At 33.6% G+C, this 24,506-nt stretch overlaps 1 protein-coding gene across 2 annotated transcripts in view; it reads right to left on the reverse strand.

Annotated features, from left to right (window-relative positions):
• The window catches only part of LOC113505114 (ribosomal protein S6 kinase alpha-5-like), a 55,067-nt gene that overhangs the window by 17,826 nt on the left and 12,735 nt on the right, over positions 1 to 24,506 (reverse strand). For both annotated transcript variants that reach the window (XM_026887640.1, XM_026887641.1), the window contains exon 2: positions 21,438 to 21,506. In XM_026887640.1, coding sequence (XP_026743441.1) covers positions 21,438 to 21,506 — 69 coding nt within the window. The remainder of the gene's footprint in view (positions 1 to 21,437; positions 21,507 to 24,506) is intronic.

Raw genomic sequence — 24,506 nt, forward strand, 5'->3', positions numbered from 1 at the left:
ATACTTCGGCAAAGACATACAACAGTAAAAAAATCTTTTGGTCGGTGTCAATTTTTTCATTGCATTCCATTCATTATTACCAGAAGAAATCTTTATTGTAACTACTTTCTTACTCACATAATCCATGCAATTAAACAGTTATAAGCCCAGACACTAAAGCGCCGTCGTCTCAGCCATACGATCTTGTTGTCATCTCCACACGACTATTTTTAACCATACAATCTTGTCAGTCTAGTCGTCTCATTTCAAAGGTTTGTTGGTCAACCAGTCGCACTGTCCTAGTCTCGTTGCGTTTCTCAACAAACGCTTAACGACGATACAAATTGCTGATCTAGGAATGATTTATGGATTGTGACTTGGAAATACTATAGTCAATGATTATACAGTGTACCAAAGTTGAAGGGAATTAAATTACAAATAACAATAATGATGAGCGAGACAAATGGAAGAAAAGGGGAGGTCTTTCAACATTCCAGGTAAGTAGTAATTATAAAAAATAAAAATTAGTATAGGAAACTTAACAATACAGATAATATGAAACTCAGCAAACTTAACAACGACATTCCAGCATCCAATCACTTGGATCCAAAAGAAAGTTGATTGGAAGATGAGAGATAAGAATGATCGCTTTGTTTTCATAGCTAGGATATAAAACAAGAATACGACAAGAAAACTAACTTCATACTACATAGTTTTACGACTGCACCACGTGTAATTCACAATAAGTAAACCAATTCATGATAAAAGGACTGACTGAAGATCATAAACTAAACTATCACACTACTATAAAATATGGAAAATACGAAGAAATCATAAACATCCTGAAAACGTGGGCGTTTCGTACTTTTAAGTTCTGAGTGCACAAACGACCTAGGCCGGTCGATGCTCCCGATAACCGTCAAACTAAATAACAGTGTAACTCCAAAAATACAACACCCGTGTTCTCATGTTGTAGTGTTTCTTTGTTACACATATGAGTAATAGGTTATTAATCATGAATGGTATAATTTTCGTTATGCCTGCCAAACGCCAACACATTTCACTCAGTCCCCCACTGAGAAGCGCTCACATCCAGTTGTAACTACTTCGTAATTGATCATGAAGCAAATTATGCGGTAGGGAAACTTATCCAAAGATTGTAGACTAAATTCAGTCCCAAACACTCTGTAGGTATCCCGAAATATTGAATAGTCGGAGCTAGTTCTCAGTTCTCACTTATTTCTTTACACTTAATTCAATAATGACGAACGTGGCAAAATAAACCTACATATATTCGCTGTTCATGGAATGGATCAGGGTCACTCATCTTCGCCTACATTTAGAGAGGTCGATAGGACATACCGTACGTCTTGAAACGAATGAGAAATATCGTAGAATCCATCTATATTCGTACTAATCCGTTAGAGCGTACTCCTACGGCGTATTATTCTATAAATAGTTACAAAACAAATGACCGGATGACGAGGCCGGCCTAGTTCGGCTAGACAGAGAAAAATATTGTTTTAATAAACATAAGTAGTTAGGCGTAATGATAGCTATCATGCATATGTAGTCCAACACTGAATAAGAATACGGACTATTTCAGAAATGAAATCAATAGTCAAAAGTGGCAAGCTAATTATAGAAAAAAAATTATCGAATCAAGTTATGAACAACTAATCAATAAACTACTCAATAAGCTAAAATTAACAGTAATTATATTGATTGACAGTGAGTAGTTAGTAAATATAAATGAGTTATTACTAATTGATAACATGGATACAGGTCAGTCTGTGACTTTACGAGCAAAATATTAGTTTCTCTGCAGCAAAAACATATGAAAAACATTATTTTCATCGGCTGTATCGAAAAACGCGTTATTGACACATAATTCGAGTGTTTGTTGTATTTTGGGAATTGCGATCCAATAATAACTTCAACCAAATATTTTCCTTTTAGATTCCAGAAATATGTAAGTTCGAATAACAATTTTCTTAAAATCGATAAGGAATCTGTAAATAGATTCGAAATTATTACGAAAATATACGAAGCCTGAATCGCAGACGTCCTTAAGTGCGTTGAACTTGTAAACCTCGAGTCGTGTCAATGCTTACGAACATCGAGCGGATTGATTTGTTTTCAAAATACATTTATTATTAGACGTTAGCGTGAAATTCACAGGTCAAGTTCACTTGAAGACCTACAAAGATAACGATCGATAAAATGGGGTATTTAATAGAGGAATAGAACATCATGGAACAGAAAATAATAATGATTGCAAATCGGACCTCTCAGCAATTGGATTTAAAGTAACACAATTGTAATACAAAAAGAATGATATCGAATGACCTCAATATGAAAATGTTTGTAAACCACAATGTAGCAGGAGGAAAAGCAATTACGGTGCTTGTTGACCCGAAACAAAATATTGTAAAGGAAACGGATGATCTTTTGAAGAGCGAATGTGCCAGGAATTCTGTGTTATAAAACTTTTCTAACGATATTATTTAATTCTTGGAAGTTAAGGAACTTTTGGGGTTTTGGTTCTTGTAGAGAAAGAAGGTGGATTAAGTTTAGATGACATACAAATAAAAAGTATTGCGAAATTAAGTGTTATACGGCTGAAATACGATGATCATCTTTAAAATGTAGAGGGAACTGAAGCGTTTAATAGTATAATGGCTTTTCAGTTATTAAGAACAGCAAATATGTTGACAGTACTATTTTTGACATCTCAAGCCAGACCAATAAAATCAAACCGAAGCACGTGCAGCAGTTATTATTTTAATACTCGGAATCGTATTGAGTTTCAAAACAACTTCATTCTATAAAACTAAAGTTTCGCTTCGCAGCGTCACTATCTCGAAAAAGATATCTGGGAAATGCCCAGTTTGCAATGAATCTTTTATTGGGATATTTTTTCAGATTTATGCAGTAAATCGAAAGCTTTCGCTCAGTTTTGATCTTGCCTAGATTACACGAGATTCAATATGATTTTTCGTAACTATACGTACTTTTTTTCTTATAGAGTAGTTCAGGCTATTTGAAAATTGCTGAATTCTGGCTGCACAAGAGAAAAGCAAGCCTCGCTCGGTAACAAATTCCAAGCAGGGATAATCAATCCAATATAGGTAAATTAACACACTACAGCCAATTATTTACTTACTGACCAAGCAAGTGATTTCTTGCACGTCAAATTTAATGTAATTGATAAGGAGAGGTATCGAAGTAATACAAAACTGTTAAAACAGTCGCCAACACGGATCATAACGCTACTTAGGGTCAGAGACCCATGTCAATCGTTTAGTGAATAAAACGGTTCATTGATTCCGTTTTACGTGCAAACGACTTTAAACGTACCGATATTTTTCGGTAATCTGGTCAGGGATTAAAACAAAATGGAGTCCGAGTTCGGTTGGAATCTGGTAAAGATTTGCATACAGTATTTTGCGGGTTTTGGTCAAATATATTTGAAATGGTATTTAAAAAGTAATGAAATAGAATAACGGCTCAATATATCAAATCTAACGATTATAGATTAGATCATAGATAAATCTTGAAATATTATCCAATTCACTTTATGGTATCCGACGTTTTTATAATTTCAATCTACCGAGCATGAAATTACAATCAAATAATTCTTGGCGCCACCACTTATGATGATCTAGATTTCATCAAACCCATCTCCAATCACTTAAAACTTATAGTTGAACGAAACAAGTCTAAGTGAACAAGCTACAGCTATTAATACATCCAACAAAGTACCGATGCCGATACGATGCTAATTTAATTTGTATCGAAGCAAACCCGATTTCTATCGAGCTGTTACAATGGTGTATAATCGTTTTCTTTTTACCGCCGTCCTGGCGTATTGCCAGACTTGCCGAGACTGATCTAGCGCTGTATCGACACTTTAATACGAGCCGAACGTGACAAGATATTCGTTCATCAGGTGCTGTCTTGAAGTGGTTTCTTTGGATTTATTATACCTGATTTAACATTATTATTGATTCTTTAGTTACTGTAATACTGTATCAATCAACAGATCATATAAAAGTTTTATTCTTTCGTTTCAATAGTTATAGTTTTTGAATGAGTCTAACATTAATCCAATTTTTTGCTCCACATTAAGTTCTCTACCCCTTCTCTAACAAGGCAACTAGGACACATCATTGACTCGTTCAAAATGTTTTAAATGTTTTAAATACTTGAAAGACAAACATAGTGAATAAGGTTACAATTATCGAAGAGAATCTATCCCTCTGACAATTTCCTACATGTACGGTCCACGCGGATGTCATCCATACATAGCGTGTACCGTACATGCGCTTCGCTCTCATGCCTGGCTACACGTGTGTTCCATTACTGTTCCAATCATTGCTCGTTTTAACCATATTGATAAACCGTTTACGTTGTACAGTAGGCAATGGTTAACGAACAAATGTGAAATATAGTAAATTGATAAGTTTATTTAGAATAATGATCTGATTAGCTTTTCCAAATGAATGCAATTTAAGATTAAACAAACAAAAGATTTATTGCATTATGTAAGCAACAGTTGTGTTATCCAAGATGAAATACATGAACTCAGAAGAACTCGGAACTTTTCTATGAATCAGGTTTAGTCGGTAAGGGTCTGATATTAGCCACTTCCTCGCCTGAGGAGAGGGTGGCCATGAGGTTTTCCCCGCCTAACCAAAAAAGAAGGCTTGCTTTCTTTAATCAACCAGCGATCTTACTATAATCAATAAGAAAACACGTTTCTTTCCAGTGTGAATTTCATGTCTGCGAAGTCAAGTCTTGCTTCCACCGCGGTAAAAGTCAACATTAAAGAACTCATTACCAAGCAAGTTGTTCAGTTAGCCGTGCAGATTATGTCACTATATCTTCAAAGTCGAACGGTTAGCGCATGCGTGCTGCAGCTCACTGCTACCGCTATTCTAGTTTCGTTAAGACTAGTTTGGTTAGGGTGCTTGCATATTGTAAAATAACTTCTATATGTCAGTAGACCGAGAAAAATGGTTATTGGAAATATTTATAAGCTGTTGAAGAATTCATACATCATATTTGTTGACACAATAACGTTTCAGCCACAAAGTAAAATTTTGCGTAGTTTAAACCTAGATAATAATCAAAAGTTTCTTTTCGGTCTAGACATAATCAGATACGAAGCTATTGAAGACTGTATTCTAATGTTAATCTTTTTTGTATTCAATTAAAGGAACATTGTAAAAGATTTTATCTTAATACACGCATCAGTTATATTCAGTCAGAGGAAATAACCAGGAAGTTGAGGTATTTGTAACGAATTACAATAACAGTGCTGACACTAGAATATTAACATAATGGCATCTATGTATATTTGACCTTGACCTGTATAAGTAAAGTTTTTTACGCACAAAACGTGTTTGAGACAACTTTTTAATATTTACAGAAATACGTGGTAAAGAAAACTGTAGATAAGTTGCTTTATTAATATTTTGAATCTGTGACGTTTTGAATTAAAGTCAAAGGTAAGCTTGGATGACATAATTTAGATAAACTAATAAAATTCTATGAAATTTAGTTTTGATATCATTCAATCTAGCATGTAGGTTGTATTAATTATAAAAAATGCATATAGAGTAGTTATTGTAACGTTTTATTAACAACAACAATATTTGTGTAATAAAGTCTATCTGTCTATTTCTAAATAACACTCTGTGTTGGACAGACGCTTTAACACTTAGTTGAGACATTATACATTTAAATACAATTAAATTATTCAAAAAGTCTCATCAACACATGTGATACAACTTTAAAATCATGTAGAAATTCGCCAAACATTCAGTTTGAGTAAGAGAACGGTTCGGTTTGATAAAAATGCAAATTCGCCGTATATTAGTCTGTCCATTGACCCCGCTTTAGAAACAATGAAATTAAAACTAGTCGGAGACAGCGATATATATATATATATATATATACAAAACACGTATATTGATAAGGATATTGTCTTGTTAGTTTTTACATCACTAATTTATTCGGTACGATGAAATATTGGGATATAATTGATGTTTTATATTTCATAAAGTGATAGATATTTGTCGTAGTTTAAATCGTGTCAAATTGATTACAACTGTGATTGGTTTAAAGCACAAACAAGTGACAAATAATCACAGATAATTCAACTAATTTGGACAGATGATTAACTTACTTTGTGTTTATCAGCCGTTTAGAAAACGTTTAACGTAGTTCAAATTCGAGTTTCTTTAAAGCAAAAAAATAAAATCATTCATAGATAATACAAATATACATATAGCAATGAATGTATAAGTGAATACACTGGAGTTACAGTACAAGAATACTTACAAATAATTACTCTCTTTTTTTTTAAGTGTAAACCAACATTCCATCAATACATTAAACAATTCGTTACACTTTTTATTGATTCACATTTACTTATCTACTCAACGGTATTATAACGAGGCGTCGAGAACAAATGTTGCGAACAGGAAAATGTATAAAAATAAACACAATTGTATAAAAAGAGTAATGTTTCGTTTACCTTCTGACAGCTTGCTAAATATGAGGATAAGTCGTGATAATAATATTTATTATGTATACATATTGTATAATAATCCAACATAATCTGTTTCTGATTACTAAGTTTTGTACGTATAAAAACGTGATGATCCTACCTTAAAGAAAGGCCCGATATTTTTAATTGTTATCTCAAAATATGAGTTAACGCAGTAATGCAAACGGAAATAGATGAAAATCAGGCCGTCAAAGCAAAAGCTTCCCGAACGTCTTAAGAAAAAAACGAAAATCTAACTATGACTTTACAACAATCTAGAATCTTCCTACTCAGCACTCGAAACCAACTAGGCTCTAACACAATTTCTAAGTTCAACGTATAGGAATGAACTTAACAACTTAACATTCACAAGTTCATTCAATCCCAGACGACCTTAGGCAAGACAAAGGGTCCTGACCTTGGTCCTTAGAAGCGGGCTAAAAATTCAAATATTTAATTACGACGGGTAAGCGTTTTGGATTCTGAAGTACGAAGTCTAGTGAACGTGAGGTAAATGGCCTCAAGAGGTGAAACATCTGCCAGTTGTAGGATAAAAAAATAATGCCACCTGGTGATGTGCGGCCAATGGAAACCGAGCCGTGTGAGCTTATGATTTTGTGGCGGTTTGTGTCGTGTTTGGTTATGTTTTTGTTACACGTGATCGCTGCTCAGTAAAACTGCTGAATAGTGATGTAATAAACATATTATTCTGCCTTAATACTTTTCGCAGTAATCATTTTTGGACTAGGATGATTCTAGTATGTCCAAAAATATTGTCTGAGTTCAAATGTAATAATAATGGCTCATATTGAAGGGACTTAAGAAATCTATGATTAAAACTGTATTATAGTTCAGAAGTCGTTTTTCTATTCGAATCTCATCTTACAAAAGCATGCGTTTAACAATAGCTACATAAATATCTCTCTATATTTATTTCATGTCTAAAAGAAATAAGTTTATAAGTAAATTTAACCTCCAGTCTATCTATAAACAATAATAATATGCAATAATAAAAAGCTTAATCGTCGAGCTTATGATACACGAAAGGTTACAACGGAATTACCTATTAGTTGGCCGTGCTTCATTAATAATGTAATTAATTTAATCGATAGAATTAACGAGCTAATCACCGCGGCTTCACTCGTGGTCTGCCTGCTCCTAGCGACATTTTATATAGTCTATAACCTTCCTGAATAAATAAGCTAATAAATATAAAAGTATTTTTAATATTATAGTAGTTTCTGAGATTAGCGCGGACAAACATATGCTTTAGCTTTTTGCTTTTAAGTATAAGTGTTGTATGTGCCTATTAAATGATTACGTTTATATGATTAATATAGATAGGTAGCTAATGATTGCTTTTGCCTTCTATAACTATTATATTTTAACATCATTCATCATTTCTAACTCAACTGTAGAAGCGATCATGCATAAATACTTTTGTAATTGCCTGAGTTGGCGAGAGGATGAAAATAGATTTGACAGATTCAATCTATCTTACAAAAAAACAGGAAAAATCTGTCCAAAATAAACTAACTATAAAGGTAGGCAATAAAAATAGACAACCTTAGTAGCCAAAAGCAGCAATTCTAGGAATACAGTATATTTTATCGTATTGATCTTATGGACTAAGACGTTTAATTTTAAAAGTTTTTCAAAATTACTAGTAAAACACCTAATTTCACCCGTATAGTTTCCCCATATACAGGACGAAATATATTTATTTTATCTTTCATCGAACATTGGTCCAAAATAAATTACTAAGTACTAGTGTCTTGGACGTTCCAACCACAACATTATATATTATGCAATAGAATAAGGACTAAAATACAAGTAGCATAAGCTTCCATCGACTTATTTCAGACCATCAATTAGTCATCTGATTCTCAACAAACAGTTAATCTTGTTTAACGAAGCGCGTTCAGAACACCATTTATCTCGACACCCCGTAAAACTAATGACAAGTCAGTTTTTGAGAAAGAAAATACAAATTAGATGACATACTAAAAACGTTAATTCTGAGAAATGTGCTGAAGATATTTTAGGTGGGTAGAATTTCGAGCTATTTTGAGTTATGGGTACGTAGAGTATTTTTCGAGACAAAATAGGTCAATCAATCTAGCTCAATTACTATAAATTCTTACAATTCACACGTATTATATTGAAGTTAGCAAAACTTACGTTTAAAGAAATTCTTAGCAATAATTAACAAAACAGGATACAGCCCAGTATCCATATTGTGCCACTATCGAGTACCAGTGTGCGGTAGGTCAAGTTAAGATGGCTGCGCAGGCGCACAGGTGGTGCGGGCGCAACCCAGTTGCGTGCATTCCCGTCCGAGACACGCAACCGAGCGGATGTGTTAATATGATCGGATCGAGCGAAATTTGCACGGAACACGGTGCCGTGTTACCGGTATTGATTGACAGTTTATAATGTGTGCCAGCGTTTTGCATAAAAACGACATTTCTTTGAATAATATCTTTTTTTGAAAATGTGGAGACCGTGTTATAAAGTAACACGCAGCATATTTTTTTTTTATTGTTTGACCTAAATAATTATCCCACAATCTCTCAAAAGTATTTGCCTCTATTTCCTGACCTTACTTGTAGTATTTATGTCCATACTTTATCGTCACCATTTTCTGAACCAGCTTTTAACTTCCGCATCAAGTTACATATCTATCATAACAATACATAAGTAGCTATAACAACCGTAATACCTTAATTTGAGGTCATAAAGGAAAACTAGTTTCTCCAAATCTTGATTTACAGGTATAATAAAATTTAGAATGTGTGGGAGTGATTTGTGTTGGGCAAAATTCCGCGAAATGGCAAAAATATACAAACATGCAGAATCCGCCTTTCACCGAAACGACTTATACGAATAATTTAAATTTATCACCATAATATTGCCAGTTTATAAAAAGTATAATTACATTACTTTCTAAATTACTATCGGAAATGCAGCCAATTTCTTAAGGAAAAACTGTCATGACCTTTTCTGAATTGATGCACCTTCTTTTCCAAAAACAAACTTACAAAAATCTCAAGTACTTACAAATGTCAGGTACAAACAGTGAAATCGTCACATTATTGCTAAATTCTGACCTCAGGCAACAGACAAGGTTGTAATACATTAAATATTCAAATTACCCCCCCCCCCCACCACCACCAATACTGTTTCCTCGCGTGCATCCCGACATTTCACCTGCTTTTGAAAGCATGAAGCTTATTAAAATTCACAATTTTAGAATGTTTGCGATTTCTGGAGAGACCGGGGGTTAATTTGAAACGGTTAAATAAGAAACCTTAACAATTTCAAGCGATTATCGTTTCAAGTATTTCGTGTTTCATGATACGAAATACTGACGAAGTTTTTACTTGAATCAATACTAAAGGTTTTGCTACTTTTTAAAGCCTGCATAATCATAACAAAACCTTATAAAAAGACGCCTATTCCAGATTGCCTACAAGCCCTGAAATAATTACAAAGGAGGTAAAAACTGAAGTTGAAAACGTACCCAAACCCTGTTATAAAAAAAAGAAGTAGTAGCCTTATAAAATTCACATACAATTTATAGATATATACATGAAACAAGCAGATAAGTAAGAAGGGGGGATAAAAACAAATATATTATGAACTTAAATAGGGTGAATGTTATCAAGCATGTGTTTAAGTCACTTGAAGTGTCATTGATCCGCCCTATATGGCCGTGTTATGAGAGCCGAGTCATCTATGAATGATAGATTAACAAACAATCGGTGGTTTTTATTTGTTTACATGCAAGTTTAAGTAAGAACTATAAATACTTGGGGAATGTGTTTACCTTTTGTAGAATATTCGAGAGCGTGTTGTAAGAAATGTTATTGAATATGAATGGCGGAGTTCAATAATACTTTATAGACGTTTAAAAATTGAGTGTTTGTCCGTTTACTTACTTAATAATGGAATGATGCTAGTAAAAGCTAAATTCAGTTACAACAAAACCACGGATAGCCGAGTGGAATAGGTTACCACGGCAAACTCACTGTGCACGACGCGTTGCGTTTTCAATCCCCGGGTAGAACAAGTATTTGTTTCAAGTCTGGGTGGTTTTACAAGAAGGCCGATATTTAAAACAGCAATCGATTCTTTCATTATTAATGTACATGAATTTAAGTCTGGATTATTAATTTTAAAATAATTTGATGGTGCTTAAGCTCGTTAGAAACGGTTCATTCCGACAATATATTTTGATGTTACATTAATAAATAATGCGGTAAAAACATCCATTTCCTGATTCACAAACAAAAACACTCAATAACGTTTAGAGATTGACAGATAAGCGTAATAAGCAAGCAATTTATAACGATAATGATGATAATTACAAATGAACCAGCACAATGAGTAATGGAATCTATTAATTTAATGTATTCTTAATTTTTTATTAATCACCTATGACAAATAGAGTTTTTTACTAACTTACGTCAAATGTTCTTACAATGTACTAATTTCGTTATTCTGATTTATGGTACGTGCAAATAGGTTATGGGGTTAACAACCGTCTATTCTGTCTATATTAGATCATTGAAGATAACAATGAAATTGGGCATGAAGGTCAACATGCTAATATGACTCAAACAAGAGGAAAAATCCGCGATAATGTAAAAAACTTTACTACTTAATTTTAAAATGATATTGGTTTTAGGAACTTTCTAGAGACTTTCGATAATATAATCTTTGAAATAGAGCAAATAAAATCTGAATATCGAATAAAACGCGCAGAAACCGCTCTTGTAAGTACCAGGTGAGCATAAGGTCGCGGACTATGTAAGGACGGACGGAGCGGGTAACGACCGGGCACCGCTACGCGCCAGTTTCGGGGGTCGTCGACCCGCCGCGACGGACGACGTCCTGGGACGGCCTCTACGTCAACATGGGCCCCTGGTACCTATTCGGAGGAAATTTTCTCATAGACGCTTAAATTGGATTTTAATTACGTGATAATTTATTAGTTCTAATGTACGGAGTTCGGGTACACTTAGTATAATTTTGATAGGAATTTGGTTCAAAAATTTCCGAACGTAAATATTTACAGAATATCAACATTCCGCGAATATTTTAAGAGCATTGGCAAAAAGTAAGCTGTTGTACTGCAACGGGAACAGAAATTATAACAAAACAGGATAAATTCGAATCTCTTCGTATGGCGACCAAAATGCATTCCGAGTCTGCGCCCCTATTTCACAGTTAGTCACCCCACTACGATAAAAAAGTCACCCTTCAACAAAGAGGATAAGGTCGTATGCATCTGCCGCACATACTAAATATAAACGCCTCTTAAAGCCTTGGAAACTCGCATAAAGACACGAATAATGTATTAAACTGACGGATTGATGTTCCTTTAGGAGACGTTGGTGTTTCGCACTTTCCTTCATCAATAAGTTTTTCAATATTACTTTAAATTTACATTTATATTACATTTTAATTTATCGAAAGACTAATTTGTATACCGATCATGATCATTCATAATTAGAATGCATAATACATTAGGTATTAACATGAATATCTATTGTATTTCTGTATCATTAGTTTATTAAACACGTGTCGTCAATATTTTTTTAATTACTTAAACCTGCCGTATTAGTCATAATACTAAAAGGGTAAAATCACCTTTATCACAAAGACATAAGGTAGGTTTTTCTTTAAAAAAATATGATTGACGGACCGTACATTGCTCTCAGCCGATTTTAATGATTTGTGCTTTAATTTCTTAAGTATACGAACGTATTATATATTCTGTGATAACTAAGACCCATAAAGTTCGAGTCTTTCCACAGAAAAACTAATTACGGCAAGGAGTTAGGTTGTAAAAAGTACTAAAAGCTGAAACGAAACAATTCGTCTGCACGCCACGTCTAGTAAATATGAGGGCAAAATAAATAGTAATAAAGCGATCCAGTCTAGACTATGTTACATGCGCGTAATAACATTTTGTGCCAAATTCGTAGTAACATTAATGCGTATAAAATATACTTTTTTGCAAGTAATCGCTGAAGGGGTAAACAAAGGATTGCTTTTGTATTAGAGAAAGTTGAAGGGATATTTCCGAATCAAATCGAACTTCAATTAAATAAAAATACAGGATGATAAATAAACTATATGTTATGTAAACAATTTATTTTAAAGCGCTAATTGTTCGTCAGCTGCATTTAAACTAATTAACAAGAGTGATGGCATGTTTCTTTTGAAACAAATGCATTTGACATTTAGGAAAAAAATACAAGAAAATTAAATTCGTGTCCTTTACACATATTGTTCAGATCTACAGCGTGAATCAAGTATGGCACATATTTTTGTAGGTTACAGTCAATCTTTCTCTTAGTTATCCATTTGTCAAGTTTCCTATCGAATAACAATGCGTGATGCAATCTCGAATATGCATATTGGTTGACAACAATAACATATCATAGATCCATGATTTAGCACTCACGAATTCAAAAGTGGGCTGCCATTTAACCTTTTATTGTATTCCTAACTGTACCAACGGTAAATCGTATTAAAATTATTACGGTAAAGATTCTATTGGTGTTAATTGCATATCCAAATTCGACACTTCGCCGACACTATGCCGACACTGTCGGCGTAGAGTGTTACATCACCGACGCGAACTGCGACAAGTTACACCGACGTTCAAAGATCGTGTAGAACTAGGGTGTACTTGAGACAGACTATCATGTGCACCGTGATTGTTTTAAACTAACGAAGCTGTTTGAATTTCACAAGCTAACGAAACTATTTCATTCATACATTTTAAACGTACATTGAAGCACTGGTCATTGAAAGGAAAGTGTAAGAATCGATTGTACCGCATATCTTATCGATATTCAATACTTTAGACGGAAACCTAAACGAATCTACGGATTTTTGCAACACATGTTTTCGTACACTACTATCAATACAAAAAACAACGGCAACATAATAATATCATAATTTTAGTTCGTATATAAGTCACTTGTTTATGACAAGTTAATATGTTATGTGTTATCGATAAGACGAACGTCATCTCGAATCATTACGAACAATATAGTCAAATGAGCGTCACGACTCGAAGGCGGAGCGAGGCAACAAATGCAAAAACATGACGCATTCGTACGTTCGGTGCGTACGTTGTTGTGCCCTATTAACTAAGTTATTTGCCACCTTATATCTGATTATGTGATACCTGTATTGCATAAGATACACGTCAAAAGGTTTTACTTCAATAACTTTATTTGTAACTGTTGTTTGTGACGTAGTTTAGAAGAGCTCGTGGCTAACTGAACAAGTTGATTGATCATAGGTTAAGCCAATGTTGATATCATTGGTCTGTGGACCGTTTTTCGGAAAAGACCCCAACATACTTGAGAAATGGCTAGGATGATGATGGTTATGGTAAAGGTTTGATGTTGACCGTTTAGTTTCGCAGAATAAAACTAAGGTATGAGTACTATGTGAGAGTAATGAGTTGAATTTATTGGCAACGCAGATATTATTCAGTACCAGGTTACAACTTGTAAGAAAAGACAATTTTATATCATCCATAAATTAAACAATCCTAAACTGAGTTCTTTTAAGAACTAAAGGTTTAATTTTCAAAGGATATCCTATAAAATAATATAAATATATATCAATTTAAACGTTTGTATACATAAATCTCAGTTTATTGCATAATTCAGTTTTCCGTAGACAATATGAACACATTGATAATTCAATCATGATTCAGTGACTCATACGCAACACACTCATTCTCTTTCAAACGAGGAACATTATAGCAATACTGAGAATTATACAATACAAAAACAATATGACGTGTTTTTATTAATTTGGGACCAGACCACGGAAAACTTAACACATTTTGGCTGTAAGTAACTATAATTAACTAAAATATTATTTGTTTACGTGAACCATCTCTTAGCGATTATACTTGCATTTCATATATCTATGACTATCTGTTGTCAGTGTTATTGGTTGCATTATTACCAAAACTTTAATTAATTGTAATTCTATGCTTGTTTTATAACATTGTAATGTAACTGGTTACTGTTCCATTTATTAAAAAAAAAGTAATAATAATAATTTCAGGTTTGTCTCAAACACCACGCAGACATAGCCGCGTTTTGAAATTATTTTCTTATAGTTCCATTTTCCATGTATTGTTTAATACAACCGTATTATAAATAATACATAACACTAGCCTAAATACGTGCGACAGAAGGGCACAGGCCTCTTCCTATGTATGTTGATCACCACGCTAGCTCACGGCCGGTTGTCGATTTTAGATCCCAGTATATAGAATAACTTTGATTCCTCTGATGTTCTCCTCCACCGTTCATAAGCGGTGTCTTAGAATAATTAAAACAATACAAATAACTTTGATCAAGTCATATAGGTCCTTGCACTTAGTTGGGATCGAATCTCGTGCATACAAATCTATGCATATTTAAACCGCAAGGTCACCACGACTTATAACCGTATTGTAATCATGTAAATATTTATATGTACTATACAGTTATGTAAGCTTCCTTATCTGCTCAGCAACAATATAAGTGTAAAATTTTTTTAAACAGTTGAAGTGCGGTCTTTGCGCTAATGCCTTTTAAACGTGCCGATTGTTTATTACAAGTTTTCGTTGAAACTGCTTTTCTTTCTAGGGATATGTAATCTATCATGCTGCACGATACAAAACATAGGTTTTTATTTTGACAAAACCTACATCAATCTATTGTGTTTTAAAAATTACCCGTTTAAAATTAATGATTATAATATCCATTACTAATTTGAATTATTAAGTAAGGATTTGTACGGAAACAATATTCGGTTTGCCTTCTAAAACACATCCACTACGGCTCGCAGTGATATAGGGGTAACAACAGTTAAAAAAATTTAAGGAATCAATAGTTATGACGAAAAAGGAACTAACATAAATACATACAAACCTTAAAAACATGAGATTTCTAATAAGAGGCCGTACAAAAACAAAAATATCTGAAATACATGAAAACCCTTATCTAGCCTCATAAGTATGACGTGTAAACGATTTAGCAACATTCAAATTGCTTATCGGTCATTCAACGTGCTGACTGTCATTATGATAGTATGTAGCATTTGTTTTTTATTATTATTGTGTTTCAAAACACGTGGTATCCTGTTTCTATCCCACTGGGAAAGGGGCGTGTTACAATGTAAATTAAAAAGTTACATTGGATTTAGTTTGTTTTGATTTTAGATTGGAATTGATGTACTTGTTATAACAGACAGACAAAGTAAATAGCATTTGGTTAAAAAATCATCTACTAAAGCAAAAATTATATTAAATGGTTAGCATTCAAATCTGTCACCTCATTTAACTACCGTTAAAAAGTGTGATATAATGTTAAATGGGAGAAGACCATGTTCCACCTGCCATCATTGGGCCTGAATCTACAACTATCACCAACGAATACCAACGAAGCGTTTAAACTCGATTGTTTAAAAGCAATTGCCAATCTTTGAGTTTGCATCGAAATTCAAACCTAGTTATAAAGGGAAATAGGAAACAGTCATAATAATATATTTATGAGCCTTAGGCACTATAAAAGCCTGCATATATTAGTCGTGGATAGTTATTATCACATAATACTTTATCACAGGACATGCAAAATCGTTACACGTGGCATAGCCAACTGTTTTTCCACACGATAACAATCATAATAATCTAAAAACAAATGACAATGGCAAAGCTTTCTTCAGTATTATAGTTATATCAGGTAAGCATAGTCACAAAAAGAAAACTTCAAATATAGGGAACAACATTATGCCAATTTACGTCACCTTGACTTGTCAGTTCAATCTTGTCTTGCCAGGGCAGTGGGATTGTCCAAAAAGGTTACCATGGCTCCGGTATACGTAGCGCAAAGGAAGGAACCTATGTAGATTTTAGTCATTAAACAGTCTGACCCTCCATTCCGAAAGCTGAAGGATTTGACGATTGTCCTCCATAAAATAAAAACTTTTTTGTACATTACGTGTGAGCAATTTGATAAGCTTGGAGAAAATGTAATTAGTCAACACTTTACAGGCGGAGTTTCTGGTATTTATCTTTAAGAACTTCGTTGTATTTATGTTTTGAGGTTAATAATAAACAACGTGTAAGACAATACCTATTGACTGATACAAGCTACCGCTTGCGACTTAATCGATGTGGATATGCAATCTAGAACATTCTAGATAATTAACCAGCCCTGAAGATTTGCTGTTTATTTTATATCAACTTAGATATAATTGTCATGATTTAGTCGTAACCTACCAAGTACAATCGGATTTGTTCACCAGCTCTTTTTCAGATAGAACTATTTTTTTTATAAAAACCTGGACTATCGTGATGTTATATCATTTTATCTAAAACACAAGAGAATGAAAATCACACAATCACATTTGCAAAAGCAAAACCTAGTATCCAATCAATCATTTACTAATTTGATTACAATCAAACCAACATATTCCGTCTATCCTTGTTACCGTTAATAGTAAGCCTCCATCACCAGTGAACGAGTCGAAAGCGGTACGTAATGTATTAACTGTACGGCCTGTACGGCGCGCACGTGGCGTACGAGGTCCGAGTCACGTTTACCGACTTTAAGGGATCAATGTAGGTATACATAATATTTGTGGTCTTTATGGCTATGAATTTGGAGAGACATCAAAGGGAATATAGATTTAATGCTTGTTAAGAAAGATAACTGCACAGATATCTGTAGAAAAAAATAATATTGCATGCATGTGAGTACTGGTCTAGAAGCAGGTGCAAGCAGTGGTGAATGGAAACGATAGTTATAAGGGTCACTAGAAATTGTGTTTCATCTTAGAATATTTAGTCATAAAACTTTCAAAACATAACCAAGCTTGATTTCATCAAATGGGAAGTAGCATAAAATAGCAAATGAGGAACAACATTTACCAAGTAACAAAACCATCAATTTTTTTTTAATATCTTCTTGAAAATTTAGAACTCATATCATCTGATTCTGCAAAAACAATGATCAGCAACGAACGTGCCGAAAGCTGTACTATCGAGTACACGTGCACTCAAAACATGCTCCGAGTCACGTTTATGTCGTCCGACAGACACTTGCGTCCGCGACTGTCAATTATAATCTGTGCAGAATAGTGCAGATATACATCGTTTTGAAACTGGTGGATTATACAGAAAATGGAACTGTTAAATCGGATAAAAATAATACAATTCTAAATGTTGTATTAGATAGGAAACAAAACAATAAACGACCGGCTTTTTTGGTTAAGTAAGTCCTAATCAATCCTTATGGAAACCCACCCCCTTGGGTGAGGAAGCGGTAGTGTCAGACTCTTACCGAGTAACTCAGAACTGTCTTGCAACGTCTCCCGCATGTAGTCTATGCGCGGCAATGCCTAGCAGTTCATCCACAACAATGAACGAGATAAAGGCAATCTCTTGAAGTAAGACTTCAAAGGTTTGATGATATCTATATGGTCTTTTGAGAAGCTCATCGAAGGGAAATTGTTATTCATGACATCTTTTTCGAGATTAATCGAGTTTTTCAGCGGCTGCTGAGTACAAATTAATACAATTGAAATCACGTGTAAATAAAACGTGTGAATTTCGGAATATTCAGATGGCGTTCGATACATTTTCGTAACCCGTAGGTATATTGAATCAGCTGCGACTTTGTGAGGTAATGTAAAGTTTATATAAAGAGGAGAAAAAGAGTTTCTATGTAACGACATAGACAGCCACAATGCAATAATTATATGAAGAACTAAAGGAAGTAACATCGAACAGAGCTAACGGTTATTATCACTGAAGGGTAAGCAGAGTTACAAAAACTGAAACTCAAACAGCATGATGACATAAAAACAGTCAATTTATTGGAAAATAATAACTAGCATACTATACCATAAAGGGCAAAAACCAACTAAGCAACACTGGAACAATATCTCATGACACTTTAAAACAATTAAAAAACCTATCATTAAAAAACAAAACAACAGGAAATGAATTCTAGGGTGTCCACTGCACTGTAAAACGAACCTAGTATAATCATACAACACGTAACATACAAAAACACAACGAAAATAGACCTTAATGCAACGTAATAAAGGTCACATGAATGTTTAAATATAACTAGTGATGTGCACCAGACTGTGTATTCGATTATACAGAATAGTGTTGTTACATAACGGTTACAAACACTAGTAGAAACGCATCGATACGCACGGAAATCGCACCCGTTTTACTGGTTCATGTTTTTTTAAATATTCAAACCTAGTAGTAAGTATGTAGTGTTATTATTGGGTTCCGTACCCAAAGGGTAAAAACTGAACCATATCTGTAACTCTGCTGTCTGTCCATCTGTTAGTCCGTATGTTACCAGACTGTACCTCATTAACCATAATAGCTAGACTGTTTAAATGTTCGCAGATGATGTAAATTTCAGTTACTGCTATACCAACGCAACCATTGGACTTGAAAATCGTTTTTCGACGATTTTCTTATTACACATTTATTTTCTTTAGTCTATTCGGAACCCTCAGTGTCGAAGTCCAACTTGCACTTTTCAGGTTTTCTTTGAATATTCAAACAGAGTTATAAGTTCGTGGCCGTTGGAAAAGATAAAAGAAAGAGTTTGTATGCAGCTGCTTATCTAGCACACAAGTCGTTAAAGTTAGTCAAAAAGAAAGGAGTTTTGTCAAAATATTATGGTTTGTACCCGCTATTTCGTGTGCATAATCTTTATCATTCAAAAAAGGACAAATGTAAAGAAAGCTGCTTGAATCTCATTAAGATTTACCTTAAGGTATAAATGAAGAAATCGATTTCTGGAACTGGGAGAAAAGGAAATACAAAGTTAAACCAAATTTTGAGTCTTTGATAGGCAAAAACATTAGGCTTGAGTTTTCAATTAAAACATCGACCTACCCCATTTGCAATACATCGAGAAAATTTCAAAGTATCTTTTAATTGATGTAGACCACTCAAACTACGTCCATTTCTTTTCTGTAACTGTCAAAAGTCAAGTTTAAGTAATGTATAAAGTCATTGCTCTTACATTTTGCCTTAAAAAAAGGCAAATTAATAAAAACAGGAAACGTTTAAATAACCCGTTTTAGTCAGGAAATGCGTGTGAAAAGGACAAGGTAGATATTGTTTACGCTTCAAGATTTCTAGATAAACTTACATGAGTGAAATTATAGACCGATAAATATTATAACCAAATGTACATAATGAAAGAGATTTAATTATAACGAAAACTGTACCTGCCCGATTTCAAATAAAGAACGATTAAAACTACCGTCGCACGCGCAAATAATCAAATCGAAAAAAAACATTTTTTATAATCAGAACAGACGATAGGCATTTCATTTGGCAAAGGTATCAACCGTTCAGCCTATAAATCAAAATAATAAAATTCTCAAGCGATAAAATATAAAAAAAAATTCGTTCGTTTACCGCTATATCTACATTCCTTGGCTCCTGGTAACTCGCAACGTATCACGGTATCGTGGTACAAGTGCACCATACAGCGGGCAAGGTGAACGACCTCCGCCATTCACAGGGTGATGATTGGTTAATTGTTTTAATATTGCATCTGCTATTGTTCCGTTTACTATACATATATTATTGTGCGCTTGGATTTGTCTACGATAAGCTTGATTGGATTTCATTGGAATTGTATTTTTATTATTCTGATTTTTTGTGCTGAGGTTTTAATGGAATTTTAGATAGAATTTGCAAATATCTGAATACGAATGTTAATGAATGCGAAATCTGTTTTATGCTCGTGGAAAATTCTGATGTTATAAATGAGAATGGTCAATAAAACCCATAAAAAACTTCCAAGATACATAAGGAAACGGAACTAAACTATTAACGGAATTATTCAAGCTCTGAGGTAAGGTTCTTACGACATTGGTACGAGAGAGATGATGAATATTCTAGAAGATGTTTGCAATTACAAAATATCATGTTAAATACAGTACGTTTTATGTATCAGTTACATAAAACGGCGTGACGTTTACGCTTTCGGCCTTCACTAGATCATATAGGCCGCCATGTTGAATCAAAAGAAGTCTCTAGAAAAAATGGAACATTCTGGAACATTCACGAAGATTCCAGACATCCAGACTCATAAATATGAGTAAGCGGTGCTCTATTATAATTAAGTCTTGAGATTGGATTAAAGATAACTTTAAGTATGAACCGAGAAACAAACGCTTATAAATCAAAATACCGTTCCAACTATTACAGTGTTTCTTAATTGCTCTCACACTTTGCGTTTAAAATGTTAGTTTTATTAACGTTTACAAAATGTAATGCAATATTTTGGCCATAAGCATTTTCTGTACTGAAATGTTGGTATTTTTATTTAAATTTCGGCGTTATTCAAATGAAAATGCATAGACAAATAATTTAAACGTAAATCGTTATAATTGTAAACTTATACACATTTTGCATTGCTATCATTATCATCATCATCCTAGCCTTTCTCAAATATGTGGGGGTGGGCTTCCAGTCTTAGCTGATGCAAATAAGTACCAGTTTTTTGCAAGGAGCGAACAACTAAAAGAAAAGCACGCTAAATCCAGTTAGACTTCAAGTCAATCCCAAATTATTGCCTTAATCAGGAGTTTAGTTTGTCTCTACTTTGCGACCGTTCATTTATAAGATTAATTAGTTAGGACCAGGTTTTTGAGACTAACTTAAGATTAAATAATAAAATAATTACTTATTAAATGATGCAACAAAGGGTCCGAAACTAGTCGGGCAATCCCGATAAATACGCATGAGTAAACCGTTGCACCATTAAATAATGAATCATTTTAATAAAAATTATTATAAAAAATGATTACATATTGTACTTACCACCAGTGCCGAGTACTTTGAGCAAGTCAAAATGTGATATGTCCACTTTGGAGGCCCCGTTAAGATTAACTGTAACAAAATTAACATCGACATTAATATGTGCATATTTGTTTCACAGCTAGAGATTATTACGTCGTAGTACTTAACATAATAGTAAGATTATTGTAATAATGTTTTTTACGAGTTTTCTAAGAAGTCTTGGAAGGTTATGCCGTGAGTTTATAAGGCGTTATGACTTGAATTTGTGTATTTTGCTGATTTCTTTAAGAACATTCGTTTGTATTTTTTTCTTGGAGGCTATGGTCGATTCTCAGAAAGAATCTCATTTGAAACATTTAGAGTAAAGACAATTAAGGAATGAGTGCCGTCAGATTACTAATTCAGACGCAACATATTTTCAATTTTTTTTTTTAGATTTTGCTATCGCTCTTGTCGATGGAAAAACCGATTAACCGATTTTTAAACATCATTAAAAACTCCGCTTTTAATTGAGTACCAAATATTATACCCATATAAACACCCACTCACTCAACTTCCATCAAAGCGAATTATTACCAAAATAATGACGAGAACGTCTTTACCAAATCACGTTAACATGGAGTACCAACATTACCAACTTAAATGTTTAAGTCATGGAGTAAATTGTACCGTTGTTCAGATATAACATACCAGCGCGTCACACGATATTTTCACTTTTACTACGGATCTGCTTTGGAATTGTCGTAACGATTAAAGTGGACAAATCCTGTTCGAAATCGACCATTCGAGTTTCGAATTATCGAGCGATGTGGAGAATAGATGCTTCTGTTCATTATTTAGCGGGAGATTTTTGAACTTTTTGACTAACTGGGTTTTCTTATCTCCTGAAGAGTATCATGCACATGTGGGCACGGCAAACAATTGTAATTCCCATTAATGATTTCACTACAAATGTATGACTTCAAATTTATAGACAGATTGGTAATCAATAACTATTAATCTTGAATTTAATCTAGTTATTGACTTATTCTGGAGATGCGAAACTACTAGCATGTTACTGTTTTATAATGTAATCGATGAAATAAATTTCTGTCGGCTTTCCATCATTTCAGCCGTAATACAAACGAAGAAGGTTTATAATTGAGAAGTACAAACTTCGTTGATATTTCATTAAACAAATGGTGTGAATCATACGATTAATGAAGTAATTGTAAACAAGATTGAGATGTTATTAGTTTAAATCATCATTAATTGATTCGTTGACTCTGAATATCAAATCGGAATTAATCGTTCGTGAAAAACACGTGTTTGATTAGATACTATTAAAGTTCAAAGTTTCTTTATGAGAACCTAAGAGAAATGGCCGATGGAAGTCCAGAAGACCGAACAATTCCTTAAGAACTGTGATTGGTTGACCACAAGACCTTAAGATTGGAGAACCAATCACAACATGAGATTTTATAGACGATTACAATTTGTTGTGTTTATTAGCGTTAAAAAACAGAAGTTAATGACGCATTTATAATTTTAAAAAGGAAACTCATCCCATAATGCAAAATAATAATCGAAATAACACCGTCTCTTATCAAGTACATTCAAAGAATGATAACAATTTACATAAGAATTGGCGATAAACAAACCACAGACAATGTTTTTGCTCAACAAAGTCAAAGGTTCATTGACATCGAACTGTAATTATTTAATCTGTGACATTGGTAGCGAAGTAGTTCTGTTGCAAAGTGTTTCATTTTTCTGCGCGGGTTTATCGACTGTTATCACAGCAATCTTATAATATTTTTGCATCGTAAATAACATTTTGGGTCCGATAAAGTACGTTACACACGTAAATAACATTATTTTTTAATATTATTGCACATGTTGCGAAATAAATCGGTAATATGTAAAATCAAAATGGTTGGTTAACGGATACGACGCACATTTTGAAAAGCCATTGATACATTCGCGTTACCAATACATATACAATCTCTACTTTCTCATAATAATCTTTTTGATTCGAATAACAATATGCACAAATCTTCGCATAAAATATAGAGGTCAATGAAATGATATTCACAGATCATTGTCCGTTGAATTCGTTACAATTCATAGAGTTTTAATAGTGAATAGTCATCCATACAAAATACTGGTATTCGTGTGACTACGAGCACTAAAGCCGACCTAAACACAGTTTAGGTAAAAAGCTAGGTCGTAGACTTTGATGAGGTCAAAGGAATCAGAACGAACTTCTATACGTACATGTATATAATAAGTACAGATCTATTGAAAGCGACCACCTGTTTCTCTAGATATCGCAACTATACAAACACAGACAGAACACAATGATCTTCAAAGTCATCGGTACAACGACCTAATATTTACTAAATTCATATTTCTGAAAGGTCGAGTTACCTAACCGCTGGCATTTCTCGCACACAGCCAGTTGAAGGTGATTCGATGTATAAAAACCTTAACGTAATATATTATAAATTGTCAACGTCTTATTATCAAAATGAAACGAGAAAATTTTAAGTTATAAAGGCTGTGGTTTTGCGTGTGGTTGTTATAATTTCCTGTTTATTTTATCGAATTCATTATTGAGTTCAGTTTTTGCGGTTGAACATTAAGGATGCTCGTTTTTAAATGAAAGAAAGTTTTGATTTCCGAAAAAATATTAATAATACCTGCCTTAATTGCGTTAAGATAATTTGCAAATATATTTCCAACAAGAATAATAAGTTAAATATTGTTATTTTCATTGTTACAAACGTGAGAAAATGCATATAATAACCTTTGTGGGACAGCATAGCAAAACTGTTCACTCATTAGATTGACGCAAAACTATTTTAGTCAAAAAAGGAAATACTAACGGGTTTTCTTATCTCTATGAGTCAAGTAAGGAAAAAAATGGGTTATAATAATGTAGACCAGAGATAACATGGCCCACTTTTTAAGTACTTCTTATTTCGTTTGTTGCTTATTTTCCTAGAGTATTTGAAATATTTCTTACGCTTTAGAAACTGTTTAGGCCTCGCATATGTTCAAGACACATTTTTGGGTTCGTATAAATTGTAAAAAAGAATCCCTTTTTAA

The sequence above is a fragment of the Trichoplusia ni genome, chromosome 24 (assembly GCF_003590095.1).
Source record: "Trichoplusia ni isolate ovarian cell line Hi5 chromosome 24, tn1, whole genome shotgun sequence".
Classification (NCBI taxonomy): domain Eukaryota; kingdom Metazoa; phylum Arthropoda; class Insecta; order Lepidoptera; family Noctuidae; genus Trichoplusia; species Trichoplusia ni.